This window comes from Dendrobates tinctorius, unplaced genomic scaffold (assembly GCF_039654945.1).
Source record: "Dendrobates tinctorius isolate UK_male_01 unplaced genomic scaffold, ASM3965494v1 ptg000015l, whole genome shotgun sequence".
In the NCBI taxonomy this organism is placed as follows: Eukaryota; Metazoa; Chordata; class Amphibia; order Anura; family Dendrobatidae; genus Dendrobates; species Dendrobates tinctorius.
Genome location: NW_027361683.1, coordinates 24,415,139 through 24,440,727, shown reverse-complemented (window position 1 = coordinate 24,440,727; position 25,589 = coordinate 24,415,139). Strand labels below are relative to the sequence as shown.

Genomic DNA, 25,589 nt, shown 5'->3' with positions numbered 1-25,589 from the left:
ATTAGGAGGTCATCCGTGCATGGCAAAACGACTACTCCCCGCAAGCGCAGAATGGACATGACGGCTACCATGACCTTTTGTGAACATTCTGGGAGTGGTGGCGAGGCCAAAGGGTAAAGTTGCAAACTGGAAGTGTTCCTCACGGACGGCCAAAAGAAGGAACCTTTGAGGGGGAAAGATCGAATGATATGAAGGTAGGCATCCCGGATGTTAATGGATGCTAGGAACTCCCCACTTCTCCACTGAAGTGATGACAGAGCGGAGGAACTCCATCCTGAAGTGCCGGATCTTGACAAACTTGTTTAGTAGCATCAGATCTAGAATGGGCTGCATCGGTCCGTCCTTCTTCGGCACCACAAATAAGTTTGAGTAGAACCCTTCGAACCTCTCTTTCTCTGGGACCGGAATGATGACCCTGTCTTGGCGTAGCAATTCGATGACTTGTTAGAAAAGCCGGGCCCGCGCCCCTGCTTCAGGAGGACGAGAGAAGAACAGAGTCGGTGGGCGAGAAGAAAACTATCTTGTATCCGGAAGACACCAGGTCTCTGACCCATTCGCCGTGGACGACAGAGAGCCAGGTATGACTAAACAGGAGTAGGTGGCTTCCTATTCTGGTGGTGTTGACCAGACAATGGAGTGAGTCATTGAGCCGAGAATCTATGAGACCTGGATCCCTTATATCTAGATTGCTTGGGTTGGCTCTTCCATGACCGATTGGTCTGGCACGAAACCTGGGGACCCCTGTACCCTCAAGGGGAACGCCCCGAACCGGAAGAGATGGTCGCAGTGGACCAACTGAGTTTGCTGCTAAAGGGCCGAAACACATCTTTTGCTGGCCACGAAAAGGCTGCCTAGTCTTCTGCTGTAGAAGGAATTTACTTTTTACTCCTGTGGCGTCTGAGATAAGCTGATCTAGTTTCTCTCCAAATAAATGCCTGTTCTGGTAGGGCAGAGACATTAGGGACTTTTTGGACGCAGAGCCCGCCCGCAATGGCGTTTGAGACTGCAAGTGCAGCACAGTTAGCCGAAGCCAGGGAAGCGTGCACCAAGTAATCCCCGGCCAAAGAGATCTGATTGGCCAGGTCTGCTGTCTCCTGGGGAAGGTTACTATATCTTGACTGGTTCTGGTCAGGGTATCTGCCCAAGAGACCATAGCTTTAGCTACCTAAGAGGGAGAGAGTGCAGAGCCTGAGGCTTCGAAAACTGAACAGGCAAGGTTCTCTGACTGTCCGTGGGGTCTTTAATCGAGGACCCCTCTGGTAAGGACAGGAAAGTTTTGGTGGCCAGGCGAGAAACAGGTGGATCAACTGGAGAGGATTCTGCCCATTCCTTCTGCAGATCCAAGGAAAATGGGTATCTCACCCGAAAAGGCTTCTGACATTCGAAGCGTTGGTCCGGGCGCTCTCTGTCGTCGAACAATGTAATGGAACTCAGGATGGCTGGAGAAAACCCTATGAAGACGTTTGGTCCACGTGATCCGGGACAGGATTTAGAGTCCTCGTCAAGTCTGGTTGACTGCCTCAATGAGACTGTCCACCGTTGCCTGATAAACCGGTGAGTCTAGATCAAGGGGCATATCGAAATGGGACTCCTGGTCACTGCAAACCCCGGGTGAGGGGGAACGGGAAGCAGAGCCCACAGATGCTTGTGGAGTTCTTGACTGAGAATGGCCCCTGCAGGCCGACAGTTCCTGAGAGGTAGAGGAACCTTCCATGAGAGGCAGACGAATGCCCCGACCAGCAGAGAGATCTTAGAGGGCCTCACCTTGGGAGAGTGATCACTTCATCTGGAGCTCTTCCAAGAGATTTGTTATCGCTGGGGGACTCCGGACATGGATCTGATGGCTTCAAGGCTAAACGAAAAGATGCTGAGTTCATAACTTGGTCCCGGGGCATTGGGGAAGATGCACTGGTCCTTCAGTGGCATAAATTTTGTCTTCTGTATGTATTTTCCCCCTCTTCCATTACTCCTGAGGGTTATCGGGAAGATCAAGACGGAATGGATTCCAGTGATCCTAATTGCCCCGGATTGGGCGTGGTATGCAGAGCTGGTGCAGCTCGTCGTCGACGTTCCCTGGCGACTACCGGATCGACCAAATTTACTCTCCCAGGGCCTGATTTTCCACCAGAACTCGGGGGCCCTGTGTTTAACGGACTAGCTGACTCCTGGGTCCTAAGCCAAGCTGGGTTTTCCCGAGAAGTGGCTTCCACTATGATTAGCGCTCGGAAACCTGCATTAGGACGCTTTTATCACCACACCTGGAAAGCGTTTTTCGCATAGTGCAGGGAACGCGGTCGTTATCCTCTTGATTTCTCCCTCCCGACTATCTTGCAGTTTCTTCAGACTGGTCTGGATTCAAGCCTAGCGCTTAGTTCCCTCAAAGGCCAGATCTCTGCCTTATCCGTTTTGTTCCAGCGTCAGATTGCTTCTAAGTTGCTGGTGAAAACCTTCATTCAGGGGTTTCCCACGTGGTACCCTCCTATAGAAGGCCGTTGGCGTCCTGGGTGTTCTACAGGAGGCTCCGTTTGAGCCGCTGTAGAACATCTCTGACCCATCTTTCATGGAAAGTTGCGTTCCTTGTCGCAGTGACATCAATCCGAGCTAGCCGCTCTTTCCTGTCGAACTCCTTTCCTAAATTTTTCACAAGGACAAGGTAGTCTCAGGCCGTCCCGTCCTTCTTACCCAAGGTGGTCTCTTCTTTTCTCCTTAACAAGGACATTGTCCTGCCCTCGTTTTGCCCAGCACCAGTACACCGTTTTGAGAAGGCTCTTCACACTCTGGATCTGGTGAGGGCTCTCAGAAGGTACGTCTCAAGGACGGCATCCTTACGTAAGACTGATGCCTTATTCGTTCTTGCTGAGGGTCACTGGAAGGGATTTGCCACTTCAAAGGCCACAATAGCCAGGTGTATATGCTCGGCTATTCAAGAGTCTTACCGTGTCAGAGACAAGCCTATCCCAGCGGGGATTAAGGCACATGCCACTTGTTCGATGGGTGCCTCCTAGGCCGTTCGGCACCAGGCGTCGGCGGAACAGGTTTGCAAGGTTGTGACTTGGTCCAGTCTGCACACCTTCTCGAAGCACTACAACATTCACACTCAGGCTTATGCAGATACGGGCCTGGGAAGACGGATCTTGCAGGCGACTGTATCGCATCTCTAGGCAGCTGGTGCGTGGGGTTTGATCTGTTCTCATTTTCCCACCCAAGGACTGCTTTAGGACATCCCATGGTCCTGTGTCCCCTAATGAGGCGAAGGAGAAACAGGGATTTTTGTGTACTCGCAGTAAAATCCCTTTCTCCGAGCCACTCATTGGGAGACACAGCACCCTCCCTGTTAGCCTTTCGGTTTGAGTATGCTATTTGGTTTGACGTTTTTATACCCTTATGTAATATTCTTGATTTACTACCGCTTTTTCACGGAACTGGTTCGGCTGGAGCCAGTGTCTAGGTGTATACTGCAGAGGAGGAGCTGATCTTTTTGCGTTTACTTAGTGTCAGCCTCCTAGTGGCAGCAGCATAACACCCATGGTCCTGTGTTCCCCAATGAGTGGCTCGTAGAAAAGGATATTACGGTGAGTACACAAATCCCTTTTTTTTTTTTTTTTTTTTTTTTCATAACTTATTATATTCAGTATGTAAAATAGGGGGTCAGGTCACTGAGGAATCAGTGATCTGTCATAAGCCATACAGATGAATATAGCTAAACCGAGCACCACATGAAACACACACGCCACCCCGGAGCATGAGCAAATCATTAACTGAAAACTACAAATAAAGACTGATTTAATCACCCAGGTATAATTTTAATCTGCATAATGTAATGGCACCGACCTGACAGTGTGTGATTTACTCAGCAAAATCCTGCTGATAGGTTCACTTTAAGGATTCACATAGAATGGAAAGAGGAAAAAAAATTACTTTTCTACTATGTTCTGAAGGAAACGCATAACTGAATTACCATTTCAACTTTTTTTGTTTTTCTTTTTTCCCCCATCCCATAGCCATCAGTAATGTGTGATAAGTGTTTTCATTAAAGTCCTCACCCATGGCTGTCTTCTGCTGTTTCCAGAACCCCTACGGGCTTATCCTTGGTCATATGACTACAGCTGTGACAAGCTAGCATGCACAACGTTTACTGTGTCGATCAGAAGTCACTTTGTCAATGTGACTTGTTATGGGGTTGTCATAGACTTACATTAATGAAGTTGTCCACTACTTGGACAACGTCTTCTCCTACCCCTCAGACTGTCCAAGTAGTGGACAACCCTTTTAAGGGTGCAGTCAGATGGTCGTATAAGACAGGTGATGAAAGCCTGGTAATGCTCAGACTGGCCTGCGACTCTCTTGACCTGAACATGACAGCATGTGTTTCTATGCAGCTGTAAAGCTCCGGTCAAGAGAGCTGACGGACGGTCCGTGTGCTGCCATGCAATCGTCTTCTATGTTAAACGGATGTCGGACTGCGCCTTAAGAAAGAAAGTGATGGTCTGCAGTGTTAATTGGCAATAAAGAGCTGCAGTCATATAATTCAGGAGAGGACCAGAGCAGTGCTAGTAGTGTCAGAAGAATGAGACCAGTAAGTATTTCAATGCATACATTGAACATGCATCACCGATAGATTGGGAAATAAAATAAATGCTCAAGTGGTACTTATACAGTTGACCCAGCCAAATTTTTCAAATCTGACATGTTGCTTTGTGGCAATAATTCTGGATTTTTTTTCAACATTTCTCAATGATTTTGTTTTTCATCACACATTATACTTTGTTGGTGATAAATTTTAGTTGATTTGTTTTGCAATTATTTATAAAATTATCAGCTGTTTCTCAATTTGAAAAAAAACTAGTCAAACTTTGTCTGTCTTTTAAATCCAGAGAGTTATACCACACAAAGTTAATACCATTTACCTAATGTCTGCCATTATTTGTGAAATGTCCTTCAACTTCAACACCTTTACCGCCAAGGGTGGTTTGCAAGTTCATGACCAGGCCAATTTTTACAATTCTGACCAATGTCCCTTTATGAGGTAATAACTCTGAAACGCTTCCATGGATCCCTGTGATTCTGACATTGTTTTCTCGTGACATATCTCGTGGTAAAATTTCATTGATATAACTTGCGTTTATTTGTGAAAAAACAAATTTGGCTAAAATTTTGAAAATTTTCCAACTTTGAATTTTTGCGCCCTTAAATCACAGAGATATGGCACACAAAAAACTTAATAAATAACATTTCCCATATGTTTACTTTACATCAGCACAATTTTGGAACCAATGTTTTTTTGTTGTTGTTGTTGTTAGTAAGTTACGCTACTTTCACACTTGCATTTTTTTGCGCTGCGCACTGTGCGCAGTGCAAACGCATCATGCGTTTGTATGCTTTTTTTTGTGTTTTTGCGCATGGGTTTTTTTTTTTTTTTAAAAAAGCATGCTTTTTTTGCGCTGACGTGCGCATTACCATGCGCACGTCAGCGCTCCCATAGACTATAATGTGTTTTTGGGTGAATTTTGTGCGCATGCGTTTTTTTGAGCCAGGTCGTACGCACAAAAAATGCAGCAGGATGCATTTTCTGCGCCCGGGCGCACACTACAAAAAAAAAACGCATGCGCGTACAAACGCATGTCTATGCGCACCCATGTTAAGTATAGGAAAAAAACGCAATTTTTTTTGCGCAAAAACACAGCGCAAAAAAAAACCGCAAGTGTGAAACCAGCCTTATATGAGTTAAAATATGGGTTAAAAGTTGACCAGCGATTTCTCATTTTTACACCATTTTATTTTTAGGGACCACATCACATTTGAAGTCACTTTGAGGGGTCTATATGATAGAAAATACCCAAAAGTAACATTTAACTTTTTTTCACAAAAAATACTACTTCAGGTCCAATTTTTTTTTTATTTTACCAAGGGTAACAGGAGAAATTGGACTGCAAACGTTATTGTGCAATTTTTCCTGAGTACGCTGACACCTGATATGTTGGGGGGAACCACTGTTTCGGCGCATGGCAGAGCTCAGAAGGGAAGGAGCGCCGTTTGACTTTTACAATGCAAAATTGGCTGGAATTCAGATCGGACGCCATGTGACGTTTGGAGAGCCCCTGATGTGCCTAAACAGTGGAATCCCCCCACAAGTGACCCCATTTTGCAAACTAGACCCCCCCCCCGCCCCAAGGAACTTATCTAGATATGTGGTATGGACTTCACAGAAGTTTATAACGTACAGCCGTAAAATTAAAAAATCATATTTTTTCCACAAAAATGATCTTTTCACCCCCAATTTTTATTTTTCCAGAGGTAACAGGACCCCAAAAGTTATTGTACAATTTGTCCTGAGTACGCTGATACCCCACATGTGGGGGTAAACCACTATTTGGGCGCATGGCACAGCTCAGAAGGGAAGCAGCACCATTTGACTTTTTTGGCTGGAATTGGGATCGGACGCCATGCCGCGTTTGGAAAGCCCCTGATGTGCCTAAACAGTAGAATCCCCCCCACAAATGACACCATTTTGGAAACTAGACCCCCCCCCCCCCCCCCAAGGAACTTATCTAGATGTGTGGTGAGCACTTTGAACCCCCAAGTTTATAACGCCCAGGCGTGAAAATAAAAAAATCATATTTTTTTGCACAAACATGAACGTTTAGTCCCTAATTTTTTTTATTTTGCCAAGGGTAACAGGAGAAATTGGACCCCAAAAGTTGTTGTCCAATTTGTACTGAGTACGCTGATACCCCATATGTGGGAGAAAACTACTGTATGGGCACACGTCGGGGCTTGGAGGGAAGTAATGATGTTTTGGAATACAGATTTTGATGGAATGGTCTGCGGGTGTCATGTCGCGTTTGGAGAGCTTCTGATGTGCCTAAACTGTTGAAACACCCCACCCCCCCCCACATGTGACCCCATTTTGGAAATTGGACCCCCCAAGGAAATTATCTAGATGTATGGTGAGCACTTTGAACCCCCCAGCGCTTCACAGAAGTTTATAACGCCTGGGCGTGAAAATAAAAAAAAAATTTTTTACACAAGCATGATCTTTTAGTCCCCAATTTTTTATTTTCCAAAGGGTAACGGGAGAAATTGGACCCCAAAAGTTGTTTTTCAACTTGTCCTGAGTAGGCTGATGCCCCATATATGGGGGTAAAGCACTGGGCGCATGGCAGAGCTTGGAAGGGAAGGAGCACCGTTTGACTTGTTCAACGCAGAATTGGCTGGAATTGAGATCAGACGCCATGTTGCATTTGGGGAGCACCTTATGTGCCTAAACAGTGAAACCCCCCAATTCTAACTCCAACCCTAACCCCAACACACCCCTAACCCTAATCTCAGCCCTAATGAGAAAATGGAAATAAATACATTTTTTTAATCTTATTATTTTTCCCTAAGGGGGTGATAAAGAGGGGTTTGAATTACTATTTATAGCGGGTTTTTATGTTTGGCAGCTGTCACATGCTAAAAGACACTTTTCATTGTAAAAAAAAAAACAGCATTTCATGAATTTCTTTTGGGGGGTGCGTTTACACCGTTCCGTGTGTGGTAAAATTGATAAAGCGGTTTTATTCTTCGGGTCAGTACGATTATAGCGATACCTCATTTATGTCGGTTTTTTTTTATGTTTTGGCGCTTTTATGCAATGAAAACAATTTTATATAAAAAAAATTATTTTTGCATCGCTTTATTCTGCGAGCTATAACTTTTTTACTTTTTCACTGATGACTCTGTGTGGCGGCTCGTTTTTTTGCGGGACAAGATGACGTTTTCAGCGGTACCATGGTTATTTATATCTGTCTTTTTCATTGCGCGTTATTGCACTTTTTGTTCGACGGTATGATAATTAAGCGTTTTTTTTGCTTTATTTTTTAATGGGTTCGCTAAAGGGGTTAACTAATGGGACAGTTTTATAGGGCGGGGCCTTACGGACACGGTGATGCTAAATGTGTACTTTTTTTTTATTTTTTTTATTTTTTTTTTTTAAATGAATATATTGGGGAATATTTTTTAAATATAATGTGCCTGCGCTCCGAGGAAGCCACCTCCCTGCAGGCCCCCCGAAGGCCCCCGCGGCCATATTGCATCCGGGGACCTGCAGGGAAGGAGGCCCCCAGAGCAGCGCAGCACATTGCGCTGTGCTGGGGGTCGCAGGGAAGCACGGAGGGAGCCCGCTCCCTGTCGATGCTTCTCTAAACCCCCGGTACACTGCGATCGTGTTTGATCGCAGTGTGCCATGGGTTACCGTGCCGGGGGCGGTCCATGACCGCCCCTGACACACAATGCCGGGTGTCAGCTGTGATAATCAGCTGACACCCGGCCGCGATCAACGGCGCTCCCCCCGTGAGCGCTGCTGATCGCTATGACGTACTATCTCTTCCATGTGCATTAAGTTTTGGCATTAAGTTTTGATTGGGTGGATCAGGGAAATGCTGTAGATATAGTATATCTTGACTTCAGCAAAGCATTTGACAAAGTATCTCACACAATCCTTATTGAAAAAATTACTAAGTATGGAATGGACAAGGCAACTGTTAAATGGATTCATAACTGGCTTAGTCATTGGACCCAAAGAGTGGTCGTAAATGGCTTTACATCCAGTTAGAAGAATGTCTCAAGTGGGCCCTGTATTGTTCAACATCTTTATCAACGATTTAGATGAAGGAATTGAGGGTAAACTGATTACATTTGCTGATGACACAAAGCTATGAGGGATAGGTAATACTGGAGAAGAGAGAAAGAAGATTCAAAAAGATATAAATAAACTGGAGCAGTGGGCAGCAACTAACAGAATGGTTTTTAACAGGGAAAAATGCAAAGTACTACATCTGGGCAATAAAAATGAAAAAAGCATATACAGACTGGGATGAATAGGGCTAAGCAACAGCACATGTGAAAAAGACTTGGGTATACTAACCATAGACTGAGTCAACAGTGTGATGCAGCAGCAAAAAAGGAAAATGCCATTCTAGGATGTATTAACAGAAGCATACAGTCTAGATCACGTGAAGTCATTATTGCCCTCTATTCCTCTTTGGTCAGACTTCATCTGGAATACTGTGTCCAGTTTTGGGCGCCACATTTTAAAAAAGACATCAACAAACTGGAGCAAATTCAGAAAAGAGCGACCAGAATGGTGACCGGTCTGCAAACCCTGTCTTATGAGGAAAGGTTGCAGGATTTGGGAATGTTTAGCTTGCAAAAGAGAAGACTGAAAGGAGACTTAATAACTGTCTACAAATATCTCAAGGGCTGTCACATTGCAGAAGGATCATCTTTATTCTCATCATTTGCACAAGGAAAGACTAGAAGCAATTGGATGAAACTGAATGGGAGGAGACACAGATTAGATATTAGAAAAAACTTTTTGACAGAGTGATCAATGAGTGGAACAGGCTGCCACGAGAAGTGGTGAGTTCTCCTTCAATGGATGTCTTCAAACAGAGGCTAGACAGACATCTGTCTGGGATGATTTAGCGAATCCTGCTTTGAGCAGGGGGTTGGACCAGATAGCCCAGGAGGTCCCTTCCAACTCTACGATTCTATGACCAACTCTACGATTCTTTGATTCTAAGTCCCAGGGCTCATGGACGGGATAGTACGTCCAATGTCAGAAAGGGGTTAAGGCTGCTTTCCCACCATCAGGAATAGCCGCGTTCTACATTGCATTTATAGAAATCCCATTCTACTTGTTCTTCTATTTAACTCTGCATAAACTCGCCCACGGTGCGGGTTTGATTTGCAACATGTGAATTTCTCTATAGCCTCATTGGGGGACACAGAAACCATGGGTGTATGCTGCTGCCACTAGGAGGCTGGCACTATGCACAGAAAAAGGTTAGCTCCTCCTCCGCAGTATACACACCACCGACCGGCACTAATTTCCTAATTTTAGCTTAGTGTCAGTAGGAGGTGGACACGGGTCTTTCTTTAGACACATATCTACCTCAGTGTGCGTCGTTTCTCTTTCAGGTTTCCGGAGGGATACAGAGTGAATAGTCACATTTGTAGTCCCACAAAGAGACTATGAGTACGGCGTGTACTGCCACCCCGTATCCTCATAGTTCTCCACGGCAGGACCAAGAGCCTAACACGGGTGCGTGTCACTGATCCAGATGGTCCTCGTCTCCCACCCACTCACCTACCAGAGCCTGTTGGTTTGGATGAAGCGCGGACTCTCTTCTACAGGTATCAGCATGCTGGATGATGAAGGTACCTTTATTCCCTCAGGTTTACTCAGAAGACGGATCAGGCAAGGTAAGTATGAGGCCCCTGAGTCACATCCTCAGCAGTTCAGGCATGGATCCTTTGGGAGCGGTCGCTGCGGCAGTGCTGCGAGGCCTCCGCGCCTCCCGGTGGCGGCCGCATTTAATCCAGGCCCCGGCTTCGGTTTGGGCCTTGTTCTGCAGTGTCTACACCCCCACCTTCATTCTTAGGCGGGCTTCACCCCCGCCCGGCCACAGCGATCCTTGTGAGCGGCCGCCGCGGCAGTGCTGCGGGGCCGCCCCGCGCAGACAGGCGGTCGCCGCATTTAGTATAGGCCCCGGCTTCATTTCGGGCCTTGACCTGCATCGCGGCCACGCCCCCCGCCCTCATTCTTAGGCGGGCTTCTCTCCCGCCCGTGCTAGGCCCGCCCTCCGCCTTCTCCCCTGATATGCGCCCTGAGGCGGCGCTCGGCCACTCACAACCCTAGCCTGTCTATTCCAGCTGGCGGTGCCATCTTCAGCAACGGCGGTTAGCTCCGCCCATCCTCTTCCTGGAAAGCGTGCGCTTCGTTCTCTGCACCTCTCAGGCTGGCGCCATTTTCTCTGCTTGTCAGCCAAACCCCGTCTCTTCTGCTGTGGTCCTGCAAGTCCAGACGAGCCGTGTAGCATCGGTTACTGGAAGTATCTACAGGACACCGGACCGTGAGTAGCTCTGCAACTGCAGACTGACAACTCCTCTGCCTCCTGTCCCCCAACTATCCGGCACTGCTTCAGTTACTTTAATTCATTATGTCAACTCTAAGCCTGACCATGCTCGCCCTCCGGCCCCCACTTGCACTTTAGTCAAGTACTTTGCATGTTCTTCTTGCAATCGCAAACTTCCCTCAAGTCAGTCCACTCCCCTCTGCCTCGACTGCAGCAATCCCACTAAGTCTGCCACCCAGGAGCCCCCTGTTGTTCCACGTGAGAGTGAACCCCCCCATCCCTGGCTGGGCTTCTTCTCTATCACAATCTGTGGCAGATCTTACCAGGGTGTCTCAGTCACTAGTGGCCGCTCTTGCTAAGTTGCCCCTAGACACTTCTGCAGGATCCAGCAGGTCACAAGAGGCTCCATCTGAGTCAGCCAGCAGGAGCCGCAAAATGCCCAGGCAGGATCTCCGGCCGGAATCCTCCCCTCGCCCCATCTCACCGCATAGTCCTTCCCAGCAGTCTCCTTCCCATGCCTCCTCACCCGAGCCAGGCGAAGCGTTCTCAGATGTGCCATCCAAAGAGATTTTAGAGCTGGATTCGGACCATACCGTGGACATGAAGGTTGCGGTACAGAACCTCATTGCCACGATCAACCACACTTTCGAGATCAGACTCCCCTGTGAAACCCTCAGATCAGGGGGTTTCGTTCAGATGGGCAGAAGCACCTTCCAGAGTCTTCGCTCCTCACTCTGAGATTGACAAGCTCCTTACTAGGGAAAGAGAAAATCCAACCAGGCGTTTCCAAAGCCTCGGCGTGCTGTATCCATTTTCTCAAGAGCTCACCGACAACAGGTCGGCTTCCCCCTCTGTAGACGCTCCTGTGTCCAGTCTATCTAACAACACAGTCCTTCCGGTTTCAGGTGTTGCGTCTCTGAAGGATTCTAACGACAGGATCATAGAATCCTTAGCAAAGTCAGCATTTGAAGCGGCTGCTATGGTGCTAAGCCCGACCTTTGCTTCCACGTGGGTAGCAAAAGCCATAGCTACTTGGGCAGAGGATCTCCGCCAAGGTATTCTTGATGGAGCCCAATCGGAACATCTGGTCGAGCTAGCCAACCAGATCTCCCATGCAGGGGAATATTTGGTCTCTGCCTCCTTAGATGCCGCGTCCTGCGCAGCTCAAGCGTCCAGCAACGTTGTTGCAATCCGGCGCACAATTTGGCTTAAGGCTTGGCAGGTGGATTTGTCTTCTAAAAATTCCCTTACCAATCTGCCTTTTCAGGGAGCGCTTCTCTTCGGATCTCAACTGGACCAGATCATTAAAGACGCTACCGGGGGTACAAGCTCTCTTCTCCCGCAGTCCAAGCCTCGTAGACCCCCTCCGAGGCATCAATTTCTGCCCTTTTGGTCTTTCTGCCATGTTGCGTCGGCAGAACCCTTTTCCAACCAACAAAGGCTACAAGCGTGCCAGGATAGGAAGAAAGTCTCCTTTAGGTCCACTCCCTCCTGGCGATCTCACTCCTCCCAGGGCAGATCCTCCAGATCCAGAACTGGACGGTCCACATCGGCATGGCTATCAACAAAGTTACGAGGCACCTTCCCAGCTGGGCGGCCGACTCCTTTTCTTCAGAGACGTCTGGCTTGCCTCGTTGGAAGACGCTTGGGTCAGGGAAGTTGTATCCTCAGGATACAAGATAGATTTCATTTCTTGGCCCCGAGATCATTTCTTCGAGTCCCGACCTCCAAAAGACCCCACCTTTTGTTCTGGGTTTCTTTGCATCCATCGCCTCTCTTCTCAGCTCCGGGGTGATTGTGCCTGTTCCCGAAACAGAACGATTCACAGGGTTTTACTCAAACCTGTTCGTAGTGGCGAAAAAAGGCGGCGCGGTACGGCCCATTCTGGATCTCAAATTACTGAACAAAAGGGTCCGCCTGCGGCATTTCAGGATGGAGTTCCTTCGTTCAGTAATCGCTTCCATGGAGGCGCAGGAATTCATGTGCTCAATAGACATTCAAGATGCCTATCTGCATGTCCCCATCTTTCCCGGACATCAGAAATTCCTGCGTTTCACTATTCAGCAGGACAATTACCAGTTTGTCGCCCTGCCGTTCGGCCTCACCACCGCGCCCAGAGTGTTTACAAAGATCATGGCGGCGGTGATGGCCCTGTTGAGGATCAGGGGTCTCGTCCTCTTTCCGTACCGCGACGACATTCTGATCAAAGCTCCGTCTTTTCCCCAGGCTCACCAAAGTCTTGCCATCGTTCTCGACACCCTGTCCAGATTTGGATGGCTCGTAAATAAAAGGAAGTCCTGCCTTGTTCCCGACTCAACGTCTGGTGTTTCTAGGCTTATTGTTCGACACCAGTCGATCGAGAGTCCTTCTTCCCAAAGAGAAGTTGATATCTTTGCGGCGAGATGTACGTTCACTGCAGAGCCCCCAGCTTCCATCCTTTCGATCAGCCATGAAAGTCTTGGGAAAGATGGTGGCGACGGCCGAAGCAATTCCCTTTGCTCTATTCCACTCGAGACCGCTTCAACAGGCCATCCTGTCTCGGTGGAACAGGTCTGTCCTTTCCCTGGATTGTCCACTCCGCCTCTCGTCTCGGGTCAAACAGTCCCTCAATTGGTGGCTGACGTCACCTCTCATTGCCCTAGGCCAATCATTCCTTCCGATTCACTGGCAGATTGTGACTACGGACGCCAGCCTTCTCGGCTGGGGGGCAGTGTTTCGCAATCAGACGTCCAGGGTCGGTGGTCGACTCAAGACAATTCTGCCGATCAAAGTCCTCGAGATTCGGGCGATTTATCTGGCTCTCATTCACTGGGAAAGGCTTCTCAGGGGTCTGCCGATACGGATACAGACAGACAATGCCACAGCGGTGGCATATGTCAACCACCAAGGGGGGACACTGAGTTCTTCGGCTCTAGCGGAAGTGTCCAAGATTCTTAACTGGGCAGAGGTATCAGTCCCAGCGATATCCGCGGTGCACATTCCCGGCGTGGACAACTGGGCCGCCGATTTTCTCAGCCGCGAGAAAATCAGGTCTCTCGGCGGTAGAGTGGTCCTTACACCCGAACGTCTTTCATCAGATTTGCCGTCGTTGGGGGACTCCGGACGTAGATCTGCTGGCTTCTCGCCTGAACAGGAAGGTCCCACAATTCGTATCCAGGGCCCAAGATCCTCTCGCAGTGGGCACCGATGCTCTCACCATTCCTTGGTCTCAGTTCAAGCTTCCCTATCTGTTCCCTCCCCTTCCTCTTTTTCCCAAGCTGTTGAAGAAGGTCCAAGCGGAAGGGGTACCAGTCATCCTCACGCTCCGGATTGGCCCAGAAGGGCTTGGTTCGTGGACATAGTCAACCTTCTCGCGGACGCCCCCTGGAAGCTTCCAGACAGAGCAAATCTGCTGTCTCAGGGTCCAATCTGCCACCACAATTCTCTGCCGCTCAAGTTAACGGCGTGGCTTTTGAAACGGTCAGGTTTTTCGGTTTCGGTTTGGGTGATTCACACCATCGTCTTCCAGAATTTATTATCGTACATGGAAGGCCTATTTCACTTGGTGCGAGGCCAATGACGTTCTGCCCATGTCCTTTTCTCTCCCTTCTATCCTGGCGTTCCTCCAGGCAGGCCTAGATGCGGGCCTTGCCCTCAGCTCTTTAAAAAGGTCAAGTCTCGGCGCTTTCCATCCTGTTCCAGAAGACGTTAGCCTCCCGTCCGCAGGTCAAGACCTTTTCTTCAGGGAGTGGCTCATGCGGCACCTCCGTACCGCGCTCCTGTGGATCCATGGGATCTCAATCTGGTCCTGGAGGCTCTTCAAGGGTCACCCTTTGAACCTCTCAGGGAAGTCTTCCTATCCCTTCTCTCCTGGAAAGTGGCCTTCCTGGTGGCCATCACCTCCATCCGGCGCGGTTCGGAATTGGCGGCCCTTTCTTGTTGCCCCCCTTTCTTGGTGCTCCACCAGGATAAGGTGGTCCTGCGACCCCCTCCTTCCTTCCTAAGGTGGTGTCTACTTTCCACCTAAATGAGGACATTGTTCTCCCGTCCTTTTGTCCGGGTCCAATCCACCCTCTGGAGCGCTCCTTGAACAAGCTAGACCTGGTCAAGGCGATGAAGGTCTACCTGGCTAGGACAGCTCCCTTGCGGAAGACAGACTCACTTTTCATCATTCCAGATGGTGCGCGGAAGGGTCAGCTGGCCTCCAAGGCTACTATTGCTCGCTGGATCAGATCGGCAATTTTGGAAGCATACCGGGTCAAGCATCGAGTGCCCCCTCCTGGAATTAGAGCTCACTCTACCCGGGCAGTGGGTGCCTCCTGGGTAGTGTGCCACAGAACCTCCGCGCTTCCACTTTGCAAAGCTGCAAGTTGGTCTTCGATCCACACGTTTGCGAAATTTTATAAGGTCCACACCTGAGCTTCGGTGAACGCCAGCCTAGGCAGAAGAATCTTGCAGGCGGCGGTGGTGAGTTCTCAGACCTAATGGAAGTTTGCTTTTCCCTCCCCAGGGACTGCTTTGGGACGTCCCATGGTTTCTGTGTCCCCCAATGAGGCGATAGAGAAAACAGGATTTTTGGGTTGCTTACCGTAAAATCTGTTTCTCGGAGCCTTCATTGGGAGACACAGCACCCTCCCATGTTTTGCAACTCCTGTACTTTTGTTCTATGTAATATAGTTCTAGTTGAATTGTTGGTTTACTTTATATTCTATTGCTTCTCCTACTGCTTTCTCACTAACTGAGTAATTGAGCGCCAGTCGGTGGGGTGTATACTGCGGAGGAGGAGCTAACTCTCTTATTTGCATAGTGTCAGCCTCCTAGTGGCAGCAGCATACACCCATGGTTCCTGTGTCCCCCAATGAAGGCTCCGAGAAACAGATTTTACGGTAAGCAACTAAAAATCCTGTTTTCTGTAACGGAGACTGCATATTTTCAAGAATAGAATGTCTCTACATGAGGTAAATCTGCATGTACCTACACACAAGTGCGGTAATTAGAAAGCGATTTGAACGCAGTGAAAATATGCTGCGTCCAAAACGCTACTTTTCCTGATAGTGGGCACGTAGCTTTGTTAGGATGTTTAGGTTTAAAAAATTTAGCACCAATGCTTAACTTTTAACTTTTTTTTCCAAGGACATATAGAAAACCTTTTTTTTTTTTTTTTTTTTTTTTTTTTTTTTTTTTTTTTTTTCATTATTGAAGTGCCATTAGGAGCCCGGCCCCAAAGGTGATACAAATTTAAAAAAATGCACCCCACAACACATAAAAAAACTGCGGTCAGGTAGTTTATTGACATTCGGGTGCTTTTTAGGAGTTAATGCAATATAGAATGAAAAAATATTTTTGCCACTAAAATGTTGCTAACACCTGAACAGGCTACTGTGGTTCGCTGACGCTGTGGCCAATACTTGGCCATAGATGGCAATTGCAATCATGAGGGCTGAAGAATCACAATATTAGGGTGCCAATGGGGGTAACGAGGGAGCCCCCATATTCTGTTAACTACCTAGATGCCAGTGTTACAATTGGCTGACAGTTGTGGCCACTACTGTCAGGCGAAGTGTTGTATGTAGAGGGGTTAAACTGTAAAAGGATATTGATCACTTTTCCAAAGGATGCATTGCGCAGCTCCATTTAGTGTGTTGCAGCAGCTGCCTCCCGAGTACTGTAGAACAGCTCCGATTATAGCTGATCATTGAATTTTTGGATCCCCACTGATATGATTTCGATTACCTATACTTCATAATATCTTCTGACGGGACATCCCTTTTAGGTGTTATTTCTATAACAGAGCTCCTAATGGCTTGCACAGAAAAAAAGCTCTAACCTCCTAAAAAATGCATTATGAAATTGATTTGGACCGAAAAGTGACAGAGTAGAAAGCTGGACATTCACTTTGTCTTGTGGATATTTTCTTGTTTTGGCAAGACTCAATCTACACTTTAATGATCTGTTCTACAAAAATATTTCTGTCATGCGCAATAATGTGAAACCTCTGCTATGTTTCTGAACAGGAGCTTCACAGACCAGTTAAGGAAGATCTCAAAAGATGCTGGAATGCCCATCCAGGGCCAGCCATGCTTCTGTAAATACGCACAGGGCGCGGACAGTGTGGAGCCAATGTTCAAACATTTAAAACTTACCTATGTCGGACTTCAGCTTATTGTGGTTATCCTTCCGGGGAAGACCCCAGTGTATGGTAAGATATTTTTCTTCTTTAAAAAAAAAATATATATATTGTGTGTAAGAGAGTGACCAGACAAAATATAAATCAAATTTTCTGTTGTAGAGCTATGCATTTCTTTTATTTTTTTTATTTTTTAGTTTTTTTTTTTAACTACATAAAGCTTAAAGGGTTTCTCCTGTCTTAACCTACAAGTCTGTAGTCGCACTGACTGCAGACTTGTGACTCCTAAATATGCATACTTCTGGCTACATTCTCACTAGACTGTGTCCATCCTTGCTCAATACTCTTGCATTGAGCGATGCTGCACCCTTCTAGTCAGCACGTGACCACAGTCACACACCTGCCACTCCCAGCATCAGAGAATCCTAACAGTGCACACACTGTGAGGAATCAGAAGTTTGCGGTCAGTGACTGCAGACTTATAACCTAATACCGGACAGTTTTTTAAGGGGGATTTGAGAGGTTTAAATGTGAACTTGAATTAACCAGTTGATATGTGCAAGACTTACAACTGAATCTTTCCTATTGATGTTGCAACATGACTCAAATTGTAAAGACTTTGTATACTGTGCATTAAGTTGTCATTTTCTCTTATATCAGCTGAAGTCAAGAGAGTAGGGGATACACTCCTTGGCATGGCCACTCAGTGTGTGCAGGTTAAAAATGTTGTGAAGACCTCCCCACAGACGCTGTCCAATTTATGCCTGAAAATAAATGCTAAACTTGGAGGAATAAACAACGTTCTTGTCCCCCATCAAAGGTAATCCAACTATATGCAGAGAATCCAGGATTCTGACAAAGGGAGCCCCTCATGAGGATGTATGTACAAGTGCTTTCATGTTTATTAAAGCCATACCTTAATTGTACACATTAATTGTGCAATTAATGAGAAATCCAGCATTGAAAATCATATGGAAATGAGCTGCAAGTACTTTGGGATGGGACATTGCACTTGCAGCTCTCCTTCCTTCCCTGACTACTCCACACTTGCCTCCTGTGCTTGACTGACAGGTTAGGGGAGGGAGACCACTGAAACAAGAGTGACCTGTCAGACACACAAGGCAGACGGGGAACTGCAAGCGAGAAAGTGCTGTAAGTGCAAGGCCTCACCGATGCATTTGCAGCTCATGTGCATATGATTTCAACGCTGGATATATCAAATGCCAAAACTGATTTCTAAAATTAAGGTATGGACTTTATCAGCTTCAAAACTTATGTATATGCATGCCATTAATTGAGGTATAAAATCCTTATGACAGGTTTCTCTTAAACATCATGAATACAAAAAACATTTCATTATGCTTCAGAAAAGAACTCATCACTCATTATTTTTTTTATTTTTTTTAATTTTGGGAAGTCACTTTTGACTGAGAAGAAAATTGTGCTTTTTGTGGTTTTTATGCTTTTATTTATTTATTTTTTTTCTAAAGCTTCATTTTGTATTTGCAGACCATCTGTGTTCCAGCAGCCAGTTATTTTCCTGGGTGCTGATGTGACTCATCCTCCAGCTGGTGATGGCAAGAAACCCTCTATTGCTGCTGTAGTGGGCAGCATGGATGGACATCCTAGCCGTTATTGTGCCACTGTGCGTGTTCAGACTTCCCGGCAGGAGACATCCCAAGAGCTTTTGTATAGTCAGGAAGTTATTCAAGACCTTAGCAACATGGTGCGTGAGCTTCTCATCCAGTTCTATAAGTCGACTCGATTCAAGCCCACACGTATTATCTACTACCGTGGCGGTGTGTCCGAAGGTCAAATGAAACAGGTGGGTCTAGAGCTTTTCAACTTATTTTTCCCTCTGTTTAGAATGTTTTTCATATGCATGCTACAATGCTTTAGTCACCACCCAGTTTTAAGTATTTGGTATCACGTATAGGGTATGCTTCAATGCCTGCTGTTCCATGGTTTAGGTTCTAAAGTGGTCACAATACCACTTGCTATACATATTGCTCACAAACAGTCATATTTTATAGTAGTAGTTGTTGTTGTTGTTGTTCTCTAAGTGCTGAAGCATACCTACAATATATGCTGACAGAATATAAAGGCATACCAGAACAAAATTAACATAACAAACCTCATATTAGGCATACAAGGATCCTCTCAAAAGGACATAGAAAATACATACATATGTATTTAATATATGCTGACAGGCAGGGACAACTGTAATAATCTACTTCTCAGTCTTCTAAGCAAGCACATAGGTGTTCCCGGGAGCCACATGTATCACACTTGATCTCTCTCACCAATCGCTAAACAGTGAGATCCATCAATAACTTGGAAGATCTCACTGCTGAGTGAGAGAGAGCAGGAAATATATGTGGCTCTCAGTGACACCTCTGTGCTTGCTTAGAATATTGATCCTCGCCACTCCAGCACTGATAAGTATATTAGTTGTCCTTGCCTGTCAGCAGCTACTCTTTCTGTCTTTATCACACTGGTCTTTGCTCTGATAAGAGCATTTTAACTCCGATCAGAGTACAGACCAGTGTGACAATAGTAGATGGTGAAGCTGCAGACAGGGAAAACTCTTCTTATAAAGTAGTAGATTGGACTCTGGAGCAGTGTGCTTCTGGTCTTTCTGCCTGTGCAGGCATGTTAGAAGCATGAGTAGTGCAGCGGGATCAGTAACAAGCCTTGTCATCCACAAGATGGCAGCGTGCTTCCATTGAAAAAGAGGTACAAAAAACAAAGGTTCTTAGGTAGGTACTATCTAAAATAAGTAAACACGTCATAAAAACAAATTTTCGTCATCGGTCCTCTTTAACTTAATTGCATTGCAAAATATTTGTTTGTCTAGCTGTGACTGAATAAAGTAAAATGAAACCAAACATGCATGCTTTCTTGAAGGTTGCATGGCCAGAGCTTATGGCTATTCGGAAAGCCTGCATAAGTCTGGAAGAAGATTACAGACCCGGAATTACATACATAGTGGTTCAAAAGCGTCATCATACCAGGCTTTTCTGTTCTGATAAAACTGAGAGGGTAAGTTTTTAGAGCCATACAGTATAAAAGAGAAGTGGTAAAAGTAAATTGTATATTGGCCTCTTTTACAGCACGTGAAAGGGCATATTTCATCACTCTATTCTGTTGTAAAGCGGATTATACCCCTCTACATTTTCACATACTAGAAACGTCATACTAGCGATGAAAGGAAGTGTTGTTGTGGGGGCAATGAAATTAAGCAGGCATGTAACATTCACATTTTCAATGAAAATAAATATGGGTACTGAAGACTTTAATATTTCAAAGGAAACCTGTCACCTCCCGAAATGCAAATGTATGGATAAGTTGTGGTTTCGGGTTAGTTGCGTTGAAATTATACCTTGCTGGCTTACTTGAGAAATGGCTACAGGGAGAAAAAATTTTTTCTTCCCTGCAGCTGCTGGATTACAGTCTTAAAGGGATGCAGGGAGCTATTACACTCACTAATCCCTGGTATATCGATTGACAACCTGCTCTTCAGTATGTGCAGTGTATGTGTGCAGAGCAGGATGTCAGTCATTGTGCTGAGTGATTACATTGCTCTATAGTGAGCTGTGACTGTAACAGCTTCCTGCGCCGCCCCGATGAGTAGGCGAGTGGCTAAAGGGAGGATATAACTTTACTAGCTATTTAACCATTTCTACGCCCTAGTTGTGTCTATTTTTATTGGTACATTTTTGTCTCTTGTTCTCTTCTGCTTTCTCTCTCTCTCGTGCTCTCACTCTCTATAGATTTTCATCCTGTAGCCAGATAAGCAGTAAGTAAATGGTGTTTCTGGAGATGACGACTGGTTTCCTTTCATTGTACTTTACACAGGCTTTTACATCTTCTCTCAATGTAATTCATAATAAAGATTTCATAATCAAACTGCATTTGTTAGTTTTTATTTTTTTCCTAAGGTGGGTAAAAGTGGAAATGTGCCAGCAGGAACTACAGTAGACAGCACCATTACACACCCATCAGAATTTGACTTCTATCTCTGTAGCCATGCAGGCATTCAGGTATGGCTCTTGCTGCCCACCATTTTTGACTGCTGATATTGCACACATTAGAATATTTTTTTTGTTTCCTTTTAGGGAACAAGTCGCCCATCTCACTATCAAGTTCTTTGGGATGACAACTGCTTCACAGCCGATGAGTTGCAGCTCTTAACTTACCAACTTTGTCACACATATGTTCGATGTACTCGCTCAGTCTCTATCCCTGCACCTGCATACTATGCTCGCTTGGTTGCTTTCAGAGCAAGATACCATCTTGTGGACAAAGATCATGATAGGTGAGCAGTTTAGCTTAGTTTAGTTCCTTCCGTTTCTGCATTTCATCATATATTTTGTGTCAAATGCTTTTAAATGGTTGCCCGCCTCAGTGGACAATTTTATTCCATATAGGTGTGTGAATTTTTATTACCGCCAAATAATTGCTTTTAAGTAAGTGAAATTGTCCACAGAAGTGGATGACCCCTTTACTTTCAGTTTTCCTTTTCAAAAGATTTAATTTGGATAAAGTAAGACGTGCACACATCTCAGTAAAATGATTGTGGTGTGTTTACAATTGCTTTGACTTCTGATTAATTGTAATCTTATCTCCTCAGTGCTGAGGGAAGCCATGTGTCTGGACAGAGCAATGGTCGCGATCCTCAAGCTCTGGCCAAAGCCGTTCAGATTCATCACGACACCCAGCATACAATGTACTTTGCCTGACAAAGCAGCGGGATGCTGCACCAATCTCCCTTCTCAGAGCCCTAAAACACATGGTTGAAACAGTCTCCTGTGATTGTCAGGGATGGCGCTCTTGGCTTCCTACCAGCACACTTTGGACTTTTGCACTGAATCTCTTCACAGTCTGATCCGGATTGAGGAAAGTTGTGGAATAGTTTGTTTTAAAAAAAATTTTTTATTTAAGTATATCAAAAACTTAAGCTGTCTTCTGATGCATTGGACTGAATCTTTACCTCAAACTTGCAAGATATCTGAAGATTTTGCTCCAAATGGTTGTCTTTTAATTACTTTTTATTTGAAAGCCAGCATTTCTCCATCCTTGGTTATAACAAAAGTTGACTTACTTTGTCTTAACTACATGCTGCTTTGTGAGTATATACATACGTGGTAAAGTATAATTGTGTGGGGCCATAAACTTGCTAAATGAGGTTTATTCTTTACTGTAAAATACCTTTTTAATTTTTTTACAGGTATTGCGGTCTGTCAGGTTCTTTACCATTGCAGACTTGTACTTTTTAGCGCGTATGAGCTGCAAAACTATTGCACTATATTGCAAATGAATTTAATTTTTCTGTATTAAATGAATGTGTATTATAAATAAGATTTTACTATAAGGGCCATGTGGCGCACACTGCCATTGGTTTTTAGAAATGCAGATTGCCATTACGTTTTTTTTTTTTTCCTTGCTGCCCTCCCCAGGAGACTTCCCATCCTTACAAAATGTAACTATTTTGCCAGCACATGAAAACGCCTGGGTTATGCTGCTGTGGTTTGATAACTATTTTTACTCTTGTAGGACGGGGTGGGGTTTCGAATATTTTTCCGGCAATAATTCTATCCGTAGCCTCACACAGCGTTTCTATGTGTAGTTGTATTGTGTAGCGTCCCACTTTTCTGTCTTAAAAAGACGACTGCTGCAGCCGAGGTGGGGGGGGGGTGTTTAAGTCTTAAACATGTTGGCAGGGTGTCCACAGATGTCTGAAGCACCAGGTGCTTTCTGACCTCCTAGGCTTCTCCGCCAGTAGGGCGGGCCCTGTTATTGGCACAGAGTTTCCCGATTGGTTGAATGACTAACGCACCAGTCATGAGTCAGTAGAAATGTCACAATTTTATACCAGCATTTTCCAAGTGTGATGTGTCTCTGAGCTCGAAGCAAACCATATTGCACAGTATGCTTTATGACCCTATCCCTTTTCATGTTTGAGTACGTATAATATACGTGATTTTTGTTTGTTTTTTGACCCCCAATTGCTGCATTGCTCCTTTTGTTTCAGAAAGGTGTCAGTAAATCTCTACTGTGCTGTCTTGACCTGTACAATGTTCTGTAATGTGATAATGTCAGCCAGATATTCATTCTGTTTTATCTTTGTACATACCTCAGATCACTTACTGCTATGTTTGCCCTGTCCCTTCACCCCACTTTTAATTTTGCAGCATGGCTATAGGTTTGACAAGCACTTTTTCCAGCTTTTGCTTTTTTTTTTTTTTCTTTTCTCCCACACATGCAAACAAAATATACCTCACTCGGATAGTGGAAGTTATCTATAAATATATAAATGTCTTTTGTGGGGGAGTATTAATGCTGCTTTTGGGCTTTGCTGCTTGTTAACCCCTTCATGCCAGGTGGGGGTGCACCAGTCTTCAGTTTGACACACATTTTGTATGCAGTAGGTGATGTATTTGTGCGGTAGAAAATGAGGTCTTGTCTGCCGATTTTGCTTTTTGGCATCTACAGCAAAATACAGTGCCTATTGCCTGGTGTTGAAGGGGTTATGGACTGCTCTTTTAATGGCTGAGGTGACATACAGTGTTCATATCTACAGCTTTTTTTATGGTTTCAGCTGTGCATAAGACAAACCTAACCCGTGCCATTAGTTTTGCAGATGTCACTGCAATATCCAGTTTGCCTGCTTGTGACTGGGGAAGAAGGGTCAATTGCACGTTTCTGTACATATAATAAAACTGAGCCAGGGCGCATTGAGAGGAAATCATTCAGATCTGTGCAGTCAGCTGAAAGTAGGGTTAAATACTGCTTAGAATATGAACATGGTCCTATGCTTTTTTGTGTTCAATTTCTTGATGTATGTAGGAAATTGGGGGTGGGGGTAGAGCCATGTAGGTATGTGCTTGTACGTTTTTAAAACCTTTTTCAGATTGTGTTGCAGCAATACTATAGTGAATTGTATTGGACTTTACAATATTTTAACTGGGTGCCGGATGGAACACGTTGGGGCCGTGTATGTAATGTATGAAATCCTATAGGGATTATTGTGTCGGAATAATGACTTTAAACTTGGATTGACTAGCCCAGCTAACACTTTCAGCCAGAGGATGAACTGTGAAAGCATGAAATTAAGCAGAGGAAGAGGAGGCTTTTTAGTTTCAGTCAAGCAGATGCCGCACTTACAAAATAAACTTATAAAATAAACTGCTGTCTGTAAACTGCTCTACACATTGGTGTTTGGAACCAACATCCATTAAGTACAATGGAGATTTGGTTGAGGAGCTATACCTTTCCCCAGCTAGAATACCAGCAATTATGGGGGCAATTCTTTTTACTAAGTTCCCACTATAAGTGTCATTAATTTGATGTTGATGTGTATGCAGCGGCCTCACGTGTCTTTGAGGATTGGATGCAGAATATGAACCAATGGGTTTTATTGTAGCATAGAAGTCTAAATAAGTCTAGGAAGTGGCAAAATTGTGCTAATGACAATCTTACAAGTGGAACGTGTGTGACATTATCACAAGCAAATAGTTTGTCAGTGTCTGACTTAAATGTAATGAATTTTCCTGAATAGCGGTGGTCTTAGAATAACGTCTCATTGTGATTTATGATATCTCGAATTGGCTGTTCAAACATTTTCCCAAAGGCATGACTACTAAGGGCATAGATGAACTTGTAGGTATCCACAGTTGCTTTCTCTTCCCTATGAGAAGATGGGTAACACCTATGCTCCTACACCTGTTTTTGAAGCTGGGTGGAAGTTATGTAAGACTGTATAGGCTTAAAAGTAAGACGCCTGCTTTCCTCGAGGGCATTTAAAAGAAAAAAATAAGACTTCGACTTTTTTTTCTTCTTCTTATTCTTGGGCTAATTTTATGATGTGTGAACTTTGACAACTTATTATCACTTTTTTATTCTCCTAATGTATACGTATAATACTTTACCATGTTATTTGATTTCTATAGTGTTTCTATGTCTACAGAGGGGATTCCTTGTACAGGAGTTTGCATTTGTTTGAATTTTGATGTAAATTTTTTTTTTTTTTTTGTTTCTATATTGTTGCTAGATGTGTAATGTTTAAATTGTGTTTTATGAAAGTCTGAATGGATGTCTATAGCAATACGAGGTAAATACATTTTTTTAATCTTTTTTTTTTTTTTTTTTTTTTTTTTTTTTCCCCCTCTTCCCTATGCTATTTAAGGGCAATCTATGGCCCATGTTGCTAGATTAAGATGCTGGCTGTATTGTTTCTTTTTTTACCTTGCAGGGAAAAATGTTTGTTTTTAATGTGTATTAAATGAAATACATGGCAAGTTGCCAAATAATTGCATTTTGTGCTTTTCTATACATTGATATGCAGTCTCTTGAGCTGTATTTGTAAAAACTTCACAGTGAATGCACATACATGATAAAAGGAGAGGCAAGTACATTTCGTTAGCCTTTTGAAACCTTCATGTGGAAAGTGTGACTAGTGGATTCAAAATAAACTGCTCAAAAAATAAAGCGCTACATGGTCGCTATTAAGCTGTCAAACAGGCAAATCTATTCAACGATGCAGCAACGTTACGGCGATCCGTATAACGACCTCGGTGGTCGTT

At 44.9% G+C, this 25,589-nt stretch overlaps 1 protein-coding gene across 2 annotated transcripts in view; it reads left to right on the top strand.

Annotated features, from left to right (window-relative positions):
- AGO4 (argonaute RISC component 4) overlaps nucleotides 1-25,317 on the top strand; it is a 105,661-nt gene extending 80,344 nt beyond the window's left edge. For both annotated transcript variants that reach the window (XM_073562935.1, XM_073562941.1), the window contains exons 12-18: nucleotides 16,892-17,076; nucleotides 17,665-17,824; nucleotides 18,514-18,829; nucleotides 19,912-20,046; nucleotides 20,946-21,047; nucleotides 21,123-21,322; nucleotides 21,638-25,317. In XM_073562935.1, coding sequence (XP_073419036.1) covers nucleotides 16,892-17,076; nucleotides 17,665-17,824; nucleotides 18,514-18,829; nucleotides 19,912-20,046; nucleotides 20,946-21,047; nucleotides 21,123-21,322; nucleotides 21,638-21,746 — 1,207 coding nt within the window. In that variant the 3' untranslated portion in view covers nucleotides 21,747-25,317. The remainder of the gene's footprint in view (nucleotides 1-16,891; nucleotides 17,077-17,664; nucleotides 17,825-18,513; nucleotides 18,830-19,911; nucleotides 20,047-20,945; nucleotides 21,048-21,122; nucleotides 21,323-21,637) is intronic.
- The last annotated feature ends 272 nt before the right edge of the window (nucleotides 25,318-25,589 follow it).